The 11,004-nt window shown below is 28.1% G+C and overlaps 2 protein-coding genes and 1 non-coding gene across 3 annotated transcripts; 1 reads left to right on the forward strand and 2 right to left on the reverse strand.

The window, feature by feature from the left end:
• Window positions 1-215: 215 nt before the first annotated feature.
• LOC148228506 (uncharacterized) lies at window positions 216-2,247 on the reverse strand. Its single transcript, XM_088199551.1, has 2 exons — window positions 2,133-2,247; window positions 216-907 (listed from the first exon to the last, which is right to left on the reverse strand). Exons 1-2 carry the CDS (start codon window positions 2,142-2,144, stop codon window positions 374-376), a joined length of 546 nt encoding a protein of 181 aa, XP_088055677.1. The 5' UTR covers window positions 2,145-2,247; the 3' UTR covers window positions 216-373.
• A 2,170-nt stretch (window positions 2,248-4,417) lies between these two features.
• Window positions 4,418-4,490, reverse strand: TRNAR-UCG (transfer RNA arginine (anticodon UCG)). The gene has a single exon. It is a non-coding gene; the product is annotated as a tRNA-Arg (tRNA).
• Window positions 4,491-4,723: 233 nt separating this feature from the next.
• LOC148228508 (glutactin-like) lies at window positions 4,724-10,562 on the forward strand. The gene is made up of 12 exons (XM_088200181.1): window positions 4,724-5,068; window positions 5,147-5,331; window positions 5,387-5,539; window positions 5,602-5,755; window positions 5,816-5,994; window positions 6,053-6,259; window positions 7,428-7,596; window positions 7,667-7,756; window positions 7,828-7,958; window positions 8,274-8,519; window positions 8,594-8,675; window positions 8,737-10,562. Exons 1-12 carry the CDS (start codon window positions 5,065-5,067, stop codon window positions 8,901-8,903), a joined length of 1,767 nt encoding a protein of 588 aa, XP_088056307.1. The 5' UTR covers window positions 4,724-5,064; the 3' UTR covers window positions 8,904-10,562.
• The last annotated feature ends 442 nt before the right edge of the window (window positions 10,563-11,004 follow it).

The following is an 11,004-nucleotide window of genomic DNA, read 5'->3' on the forward strand; positions in this document are numbered from 1 at the left end:
CGCATTGTTAATTAGTTGAGAAGAGCTGAATAAACTTTTTATTTCGAATATAATTAAGTTCAAGGGGGCGCTTTCTTTGCAAATAAATTGACTTTGGGACAGAATTACCAATTAACACGTATTACTTTCGCTCGTAATTTATTACTAATTGAGTTCAACATACACAATATAAAGAACCTTAATTAAAAGTTTTGAAACAAAAAGATGACTTTAAATAAGTTTGAAACTTATATTCATTATTTATTAATTCTTTATTAAAATATAAATTAAAACCATCTAAAAATAAAGGTAAAAATGAATAACGAAACCAGTTCATGCATGGATTATATAATTTATATTTCACTTGGTAGCTGATATATATAATTTAGCAGGCTCATTGTTGCTCCCTTTCATTGGGATGCTTCAATAAATATATGGCGCGAAGTCCTGGGTTTTCCATGATTCCTTCGTCAGAAGCACCAGCCATTCCTCTCATGTCAATAGCTTCAGACTTGGACTTCGCAATTCCAATCTTCTCTCCAATGAAATCGGTAGCTTCTCCTAATTTTTCTCCAACTGAATGCATGGCACTTTTGATGGTCTTTCCAGCTTCGTTCACGTGCTTTCCGATCTTGTCAATGAAAGATTCTCCATCTTCCAATCGTTCAGCAACGTTATCTTTAGCATCTTCTACATGTTCCTTAGCATTATCAACACTTTCTTCGACAGCTTCTTTAGCGCTGATTGCAGTTTCTTTAACATTTTCCATTCCTTTGTCCACATTTTCCCTAACAACATCGACGACTGTTTCAGCTGCAGATTTGGCTTGTTCTCCTAGTTCTATAATTTCAGATTTTACGTCATCCAATATGCTTTCTTCGGCCATGCATTCCGTCAGAATTGTCGCAAGAGCGATGATAGTGCAAATCTGAAATATAAAAAAAATACAAATATAAATACTATCTAGAAAAAATGTATATTTAAATAACTGTATTTTATTTTACAATACATATATGACACCGATTAAATTTAATTGCTCCTAATTGTGGTTTTTAAACATACAACTCTCCCCTAATAAATTTTCCGTAATCTCCACCTAATACTTATTAATGCAAGTGCAATTACTTGAATTCGTTAAATGGTATTCTACATAAAATGTTTCTTTAAGGTTTTTTATAATTAAAGTATATAAAATATATAATGACCGACACAAATTAATCTCACAATCAAACCAAAATAAATTGCGTACGTAAATAGAACAACAAAGAATCAGTTTTGTCGGTGGTGATCTCGTTCATTGTTACCATTGTATGTATAAAAATGGCTTAATTAAACTGGCAAAATATAGAGTATCTAGAGGTAGTATGTTAACTTCCTGCATCAACAGGAAATTAATAAAATAACAAATATTTATAATAAATGGTTCATATTGAAAAATATTATTATATTATTGTGGATAAATATATTTATTTCCATATAACCCTATCAAAACATGGTTTATCCTTGAAAAATCAGTAGTGATTATGTAGTATAATATATTTTTTATAATATTAAAGAAACGTAATCACAATAATAATACTAATTATTATAATTGAGTTTGAGTTTTTAAAACTAAATATAAATAATTATTTTATCTACAATAATACATATTTATTTAGCTCTAACTCTTTTGAGCTACTTTATATTCATATTTTATATTAATTATCTCTTTCTTGTGCTATTGTAATATATTGACAGTGATTACAATAATTTCACACTATAAACATTATACTTCATAATATGTATTCAAACCATAGAAAACTTTTTTTAATCTAATAGTTTTAGTTGTCCTGATTTTTATATTTATAAATTAACTTGTATTATATCAGTGGTATTTAAGTAAAACAATAACTTAATTGTATTATATTTTTATATAATACTATTATTATATATAACACATAAAATTGGTTATTAAATTAATCTTAAATATAAAAATCAAAGAATTTATATAATAGAAATATACCCACGTCTATTTTTAATGTAAAATATCTAGTTTATTATCTAAAATAACAATTGACGTATTAGTAAAATAAATAATATAGCTAATTTTTACATTAAGTAATCAAGATATATAATAAATATTAACAGTGGAAATATTTGAGAATCAAACATACCTTGAAAATCATTTTGATGAGTTCTGTGTATCAGTGGCGTGTACGATTGACCAACAAGCAACGACTAAACAATATAAACCTGACAAGTCACCCACCACCATTTATTGTCAGTGATGATTCACCTTTTGCCACATTGTTTTTTTTTAAATACACGTGTAAAATGTGTATGTAAAATATCTTAGTGAAGAGATTATATTTTATCTCAGCTTGAACCAACCGTTCACTTGAAAAGGCACGATTTTAAACAATTCTCTTCAATGCGAATGTGTTACAGGAAACCATAACAATGGATTGTTAATAATGTTTATGGTTTACATTAAGTAGCTCGTGTCTAATTTCAGCACAATTAAATTATACAAACGTGACTGTGTGTGAAAAATCGATTATTTACATATATTCACATTGTTTAAATAAAGCGTATATACATTTATGTTTTTGGTTCGTCCAAATTGTTTTCGATCGCTTAAATGGCGTACAGAGCGCAATTCATTGTATGAAAGAGGTCCTGACAAAAGGATAATGTCTCTGGATTGTATCAATTGGCGATTTAGTCATTAGGTTAATGATCACGTGCCTTAAAAATAACAAGTTGCTTGTTTCATACTAATTTATTTTTATCAATACTAATTGAATATGCGAAGGGGAGGATATAAAGCATCTGATTAACTTAGTAGCTTATAGTGAATAAAATATTATAAATCACCTGAAAATTGTAAATATTGAATACATAAAAACATGCAGCTTCGCATCTTAGAATAGTCAACTCTTTATAGTGAACTTGGACAATTCTACAAAAATATAGATAGCTAAATAAGGAATTTAAATTAATAGTAATAGCAAAACCACTCTAAATAAGAGCAGGGACATCCTTAATAGATGGTCTGGTCACTTCTGGGATTTACTAAATGGCGAAGAAGATAATGTAGGATGTCAGGATGAGACGGAAATTGAAGTTCAAACTCAAATAGATGATCTTGATGCAGTCAAGGAAATTCTAATGGCCATTATAAGACCTAACCTTTTCAAATACATACATACATTAGATAAGTTAATAGTGTGACAAATATTATCTGAAGACTAGAACAAGGTAGTGATATTTATTTAATTTTTATTTATTTAATATTAGAACTCTGGCCATTATGATTTATATTATATAATAATTAATATTTCCCCTATGCGTCATAACAGCCATTTCACATAATGTATGTACATGTGTATGTACATAAACAATACATCATCCTAACATATGCTCATATATGTAACATACATATTCATACATACACTACTAAACAGACATATTATTAAAGATTCACACAAAATGTTCAATTATACCATTAGATATTTTTAAAAATAGATAAGCACAGTACCATATTATTTGTTTCAGCTCATCATGGCATTCGGCAGATACATTAAATTGACTAAACAATGCATGTATACAATTAAAACTTTTTAAAACAGTTCATCTAGAATACATGCATTGTTTAGTAAATTTAATATAAAGAATCACCAATGTTCAGGACATTGGTACAAATTTGTCTTCATATAAAATGTTTGGAAGTTAGCTGCTTTTTCCAAAAGTGGTGATATTTTTGCTTACATTTTTTGTGACAATTGTAATTTTACGATTTTTTTTTCTATAACGGAGCTTGTAGAAAATGCACATTCAATAGAAAACAAATTTTGAAAAAAGTGGATACTGACACTTTTTTATATAAGGTTTTCAATTATGATTGAATTATTATTTTTTTAATTAAGTAATATATTATGAATATGTAACTGATTGTGTGAAATTGACTTTAAAAATACCTTTTTGTTAATTAATATTTTTTTAATTCAGTAACTATGTTTTTACAGAAACCTGTTAATTAGGATACTAATTATATTTTTGGTACTAATAAATATGTTTTTTTTATAACCAAAAAAATTTTTTTAATAATATTTAAAATGTCGCTTACATGGCTTTGGTTCAATCTCTTCGTATATGTATTATTTTTAAAAGCTCTTCTTTCAAACTTATATTAAAATATGTATACATATTTTGTAACGCAGAATGTGTATTTTTATCACCATCTATAGTTGTAAATATTAACAATTTAAATATTTTAGTAAAAAAAAATTGTAAAATATTATCGAACTAGAATGCAGATGTCTCTAAATAATTTTTAGGTAATAATTTTGAGTCATGGATTTACTAACTAACCTTTAGGAGTAAATATAATAATATATAAAAAATATATTTTAAGATATTTAAATATAGTAAATTGATAAAAATAAAAAATGGTTATCGACCGTGACAGGACTCGAACCTGCAATCTTCGGATCCGAAGTCCGACGCCTTATCCATTAGGCCACACGGTCTACGTCACGTGGCAAGATAAAGCTCTTATATAAATCATTTTCTTTAAAATCAGATCGATAATTTATAATATTTTTATTATATAATTAAAATTCACATAAAATAATAATTTAATCGCAACTAAACGCATAACATTTAATACAGTAGAAATATAGTTTAATACTAAAAAAATATTAATTTAAATACCCACATTACTTCTCATTTCAGTTAACAATCAAAATTATGCCAAATCATTGTTATTGTAATCGGAATAAGATTCTCTCGTGCCTTGTGACTCGTATCGTTATATTTACATAAAATTTAATTCTATTGCATAAGTGATTCACGGATAACCTCACATATAGTATTTTAGTTTATAATTGTGATTGTGAGATTAGATCAATATAAACTCTTATTTGTTACTTCTTATTGCTCAATTGTGTTAATCAAACAATAACAAATTAAATTATAAATAATTGATTACATACATAAAACCATCATTACTGAATACATTTGCAGGCAATATATAAACGACAAACATTTATTCATATACATTATTTTAACCTAAACGCTTAGTGACGTGCTCAACTGCTCATAATGTGTATGTATAATTTGTATTTTATAAATTTTATACTTACATATATAAGTTTTAACTATATATTTATATTAATTTAATCAGATTTAAAGATAACTATATATTGGTTGATTCAATTATTAATAATATGTGAAACTGTTATTGTAACAATACCTGATCTTGGAAAAGTTCAGGGCAAAAATGGATCGACGACGTGGACCGGAAGGATAATTTATCAATTTTATTCAATCAAATATGCGGAATCTCCATCAGGATTAAAACGTTTCATGGTAAATATGCATATAAGCATGTTTAAAAGTATTTATTATATAAATTATGTTTAAGCCTCCAGAACCGATAAAACCATGGAACGGGACGTTTAACGCCACTGTTCCGGGTATACATTGCCCTCAAATGAATGAATTAGATGCTTTGTTGCATTATCCTCCTAATACTGATGTAGAAGATTGTTTATCAATGAATGTGTTTACACCCATCGTACGTACCACAATGGTATATAATAACTTTTGTATGCACAATATTAACTATCAATGTTTTAGATTCCAGATTCAGGTAATAACAAAAAATTACCAGTAATGGTTTATATACATGGAGGAGCATATTTAACTGGAAACGCGCAAGAATTTCCTCCCAACTATTTACTTGAAAACGACGTCTTGCTTGTTGTGATACAATATCGTCTGGGACCAATCGGTAAGTTCATTCATATACAATCTTAAGAATATAATGTGAAATGTGTATTATTTCACATAGGTTTTCTGAGTCTACACACAGATGAAATGCCTGGTAATGCTGGAATGTTTGATCAACTATTGGCTTTGAAATGGGTAAACAAGAATATAGAGCACTTTGGCGGTGACAACACAAAAGTAACCATTTTCGGGCAAAGTGCTGGAGCTTGTTCTGTTTCTTTGCTCCTCGTGAGCCCCTTGGTATGTTCTTCTGCAATATAAAACAATATATAGTAGATTAAAAATTGTAATGTTATAGGTGGAACCACATTTGTTCCAACAAGCAATCGTTCAGTCAGGATCTTCATATGCCAAATGGTTCCTTGATGATGAACCGACTGGCATGGTGAAGGATATTTATAAAGTTATGACAAACAATTCACATAACGTGGACGTGTCTGTAATTGAAAACACTATGAAAACATCCAGTGTATACGATATTCTCTCCGCAACAGTACGATTAGTTGTAAGTACATAAATGTTTGATATCGAAATGCACTTTATATTATGATAATATCATAAAAATCATTTAAAGTGAGTAGACTATTCTAAGCTGTGCCTTATTATTGTCTTGTTGCTAGTCTATCTCACTAATAAGTTTAATGTATGTATGTACATAACACATTTTGAATGTCCTCATACCCCCATTTAAAATGGTTTATCTTTCCTCCTCTATGTTTTATCTTTCCTCTTCACAAACGAAACTGAAATATTTTTGTTTGTGGTATTCATCTAACAATACAGGATTTATAAGAGTTTGAAGACCTGTGACTCATTAGTGATCTACTTACTAAGATTGAGTCATGCTTTGAATGAAAAATCTTGGCTCCAAACAATACATCTGTACGGATTTTTTATTTAACTCGATATATAATACTTTGTATATGATAGACCAGAATATAGATCAGCATAATAAACTAGTGGGATACATCTGCGACTAATACCTGAAAGAACTGAGTTTGAATCCCATATGGACCCAATTGTTTTTAATAAATTTTGTGTCTGTGAGATCAGAATTAGTAAAAATTAAATCACGCTTGGCGAGGGGAAGTGACGGGTGGCAATTAAATAAAGATTGATCCGATGCAGTAATATTTTATTAAACGATTTAAAATGATATGTTTATACAAGTGAATAAGTAAGTGAGACCCGCACCAGCTAGCGAGCGCATCAACGTCGGCAAGAGAAGAGATTCCGTTACGCCAGTGTTACCAGAGTGCCGCCAAGTTTTATCCATAATAAACCTAAATAAATCTAAGTCAGCTGCAGGGTTCCGAACCCGTAGCCTCTGGGTTATCAGACCGGCCCTTACGGACCACGTTATTCAGGCCTTGTGATTGTGATTGTTAGTGACTGGAAATAGAATCCCATCGATTCATGTCAATTTACTTTTTCGCTTCAATTCTCTATTTGCCTTGTCTTCGCCATTACAATAAATAAGCTGCAATATCTCGAGAGATAAATGATTCTCTCATTCTACTAAATGAGTTTTAGTGGGTTTAGTAGAAATATGATTTTTGCCATGAGATAGGCGCAACTTTTTGAGCATCTTCTTAGTTCGTGTTGTTACAATATTTATTAGATTAAATATATTATAATATAGAAAAAAAATATTTACAAAGCTTTATATTTAGACGATTAAGCCAAGCAGAAGAAAATCATTAGGAAGGATAGTCATTCAAAAAGCTGGGACTGTTAAATTTTTAACACAACATCCAAACGATATAGTAGAAAGTGGTAAATACAAAAGCTTACCAATGATGATAGGTGCCACAAAGGATGATGGATCGTTTTTATTGCCAGGTATAATATTATTGTAAATATAAATGATGGGATTTAAACAAATTATAATGCAATCCTGATCATTTTATAGAATATTATGATGTCTTGGAAATGCATAATCTTCAAAATGATGATTTCTTTTTGAGAAACGGATTGACAAATTTCACAATGACGGCTGTGGGTAAGTAAAATTGAATAATAAAATATGATAATTAAATATTTATATATGTATATTATTTATTGTATTAATAGATATATTCGACAATAAGTTTAGAGATTATACAGACTCTTTAGCACATATCATTGAACACATTTATTACAAAAAAGCCTACGATTTAAAAAGAAACATTACCTTTAGAGATATTGCTCCCGGATTAATAGATGTAAGTACAGTTTGGTCACATTATCAATTATATAATTATTTATTTATTGAATATATTGATTACTCAAAACATTCGGAGGGAAAATTAAGCATTAGAGTTAAAAACTATATTTATAACTAATTGTAATTTTGATCTCGTAAAATGCTTTGAAGCTTCATTTTTGTCTGGTCATTTTGAAAACATTTTTATAGCTATATATTATACTGTAAAAGTGTGTATTTATAATTTTTCACAATTACTTTTTTGCTCCACCACTATTTATCACTTAATATTTATTTATTGTATATTAAATAACAACAAATATTTATATTACAGATTACGGGAGTATTCATCATTAAAGGCCAAGTTTTGAAACAGGCAAAAATAAATACATACTACAATGCTAAAACTTACTTGTATACGCTTGATTATAAAGGAGAATATACTCGTTTTGGATTTGGAGTTGATACATCAAAATATCCGTTCGATGGAGGAGTTCATCATTCAAACGATCTCTTATACTTGTTTCCATTTCCCTACAAAAACTTAAATAAGAAAGACACAAAAATGGCTAAGCTTATGGTCATTATTTTTTTAACATGTGTATGTATATATATAATGCTTGCAAATTTTACAATTTTTTCTTATGTTTTTAGACTGATCTATGGGCTAATTTTGCAATACACGGTGAACCAAAATCGAAACAGCTCGACTTCAAATGGCCTACTATGATTATAGGTAGTCAATTACATTCAAAATGTTTTTTTTATAATATTTATTACAATTTAAACTATTTCAGGTAAAAATGGACCTTATCTACATTTAAATGCAACACTATACGTAGACGATGATTTTGTAAATAATGAATTTGGACTATCAAATAATGCTATCAAGAATGATGTAACTAGATTCCTATTGTATTCATCGGCTTTAATATGTATATTCATAAGTAGCAAATCATATTAGTGTTATAGTATTTTGACAGCAGATCAATCAAAGATAATTAATAGTAGATAAAAATGTATATATTATATTCACTAGATATATATAATTGGTAAAACGATTTTTACCGTTTTTGATCACAATTTATTGCTATTCATTACATGGTTATTTATGTTTAAAGTGACATACATACATTTTCACATAACGACTAGCTGAAATATGCTTAAGTGCCTTAACCAAGTATGTATCGCTTATCATAAATATTTAAAATGGTATGTCGATTGTTATATTAAGTACAATATAATGTTAAATTTTGTATGAATAATTATCTGTTTCGAATTGTACATACTTTATATTTATTTTGTATGTAATATAATATTATTTGTCTATAAGTGTTTTTCTGATAACATTTATAATAAAATATATTAACAATGTTAGTGTAACCCAACATATGCTCAGTTGCCGTATTTTGCAGCTGAACTTGCACTTACACCCATATAAAATTCAGATAACACATGAATTGAAGCCTAAATATATAAAGAGCAGCAGGAAGTTGATGCTGATTTTTTAAAAAAAAAAACTTTTTCTCTGATGAGGCACATTTCCACCTCTCTGTGTATGTTAAAAAACAAAATTGCCGCATATGGGGCGATGAAAATCTTGATGTTATTCAAACATGCCCACAGTGACTGTTTGGTGCACATTATAGTCACGAGGCGTCATTGGGCCTCATTTTTTTTTGAAAACGATGAAGTTCGGACTGAAACAGTCAATGGTGAGCGCAATAGGCTCATGATAATCGATTATTTTTGGCACGAAATCGGAGATATGATGTGAAAGACATGTGGTTCCGTCAAGACAGCGCAACTTGAAACATATCGGATGCAACGTTGGATGTTTTGTGTGAAGAGTTCCCAAGATTTTAATAAAATTAATAGAAAATTGTTTCAAGAATAAAAAAATCCATGCAATTTATATTTTTATTATTGTTAATTTAATCAAAAACATATCAAGCAGTGTCGTGAATGTCATTAGCCACTGACAATCTGCTTGATATTGGCCACAATAATATTCAATTTAGTAAATCGACCTTATTCGCATTGACGATGGATTGTACGCGCGTCTTTCTGTTACTGTTATTCTTTTTAACAGCAAATTGTGTTTTGGATTATAATCCATATGAAGGTGATGAAACCACCCCAATAATTACATCATGGACTAATGGAACAATATTTCATTATTTATCTATCAGATATACGCCATCAGATCAGAAGAACTATGTGGTAAAACACCTATAATCGTATATTTACATTATATAAAATAAATATTTTGAAGTTGTTTTTTATATAGGTTTTAATTTACCGTGTTTAATTCGATTCAGAAACAACACATTTGATGATACAATTTGATTAAAAATATTAAAAAGACGACAACAATCCAATGAATATTTATACGACCATCTAACGTTGAACATATTCACATCAAATATATACATACAAATTAATCTTAATATATATGAATATATTTAAATATAAATTTTAGAAAAATGTATAAATATATTTGGAATTGTAATGTAATTAATAATGTAATAATGTAACTTATGAAACAATTTTATTAAAATTATAAGCAATGTTTTAATTGATTATAGTAATTATTTAGCTTAAGCTTTAGATTTCAAATTATACTTTGACAGGTCTTTGTACCATCAGTAATTGTAGAACTGCAATGTTTTGATTTTAATAATAAATAATTAATAACCAATATTTGTTGTTTTAAATTAACCTCAGACATCTATTATTATATAACAACATCTCACTATCTAATAAATAAAATTCTTAAAGAATATTATTATAGATAGTTTAAAATATTTGTGTACAACAGAACATAAGTAATTCTTTATTTTATGTTCTATATTTTATGTAAGTATGCTAAAATATTTATTTATCGCAATAATTATACCAACTGTCTAATCTTTAGAACATTAAGTATTATTCAAAAACATTAAGCAAAGACCTAACACTGAATATTGTATTATTTTTAACATTTCGTTGAACATTATGAAAAATCATAACTTTCACTTTACTTTGGACATTTACCGTATTATTTCGTAATTTTAATATAAACC

Source organism: Plectrocnemia conspersa, unplaced genomic scaffold (assembly GCF_051122295.1).
Source record: "Plectrocnemia conspersa isolate PC_06_02 unplaced genomic scaffold, ASM5112229v1 ptg000012l, whole genome shotgun sequence".
Taxonomy (NCBI): domain Eukaryota; kingdom Metazoa; phylum Arthropoda; class Insecta; order Trichoptera; family Polycentropodidae; genus Plectrocnemia; species Plectrocnemia conspersa.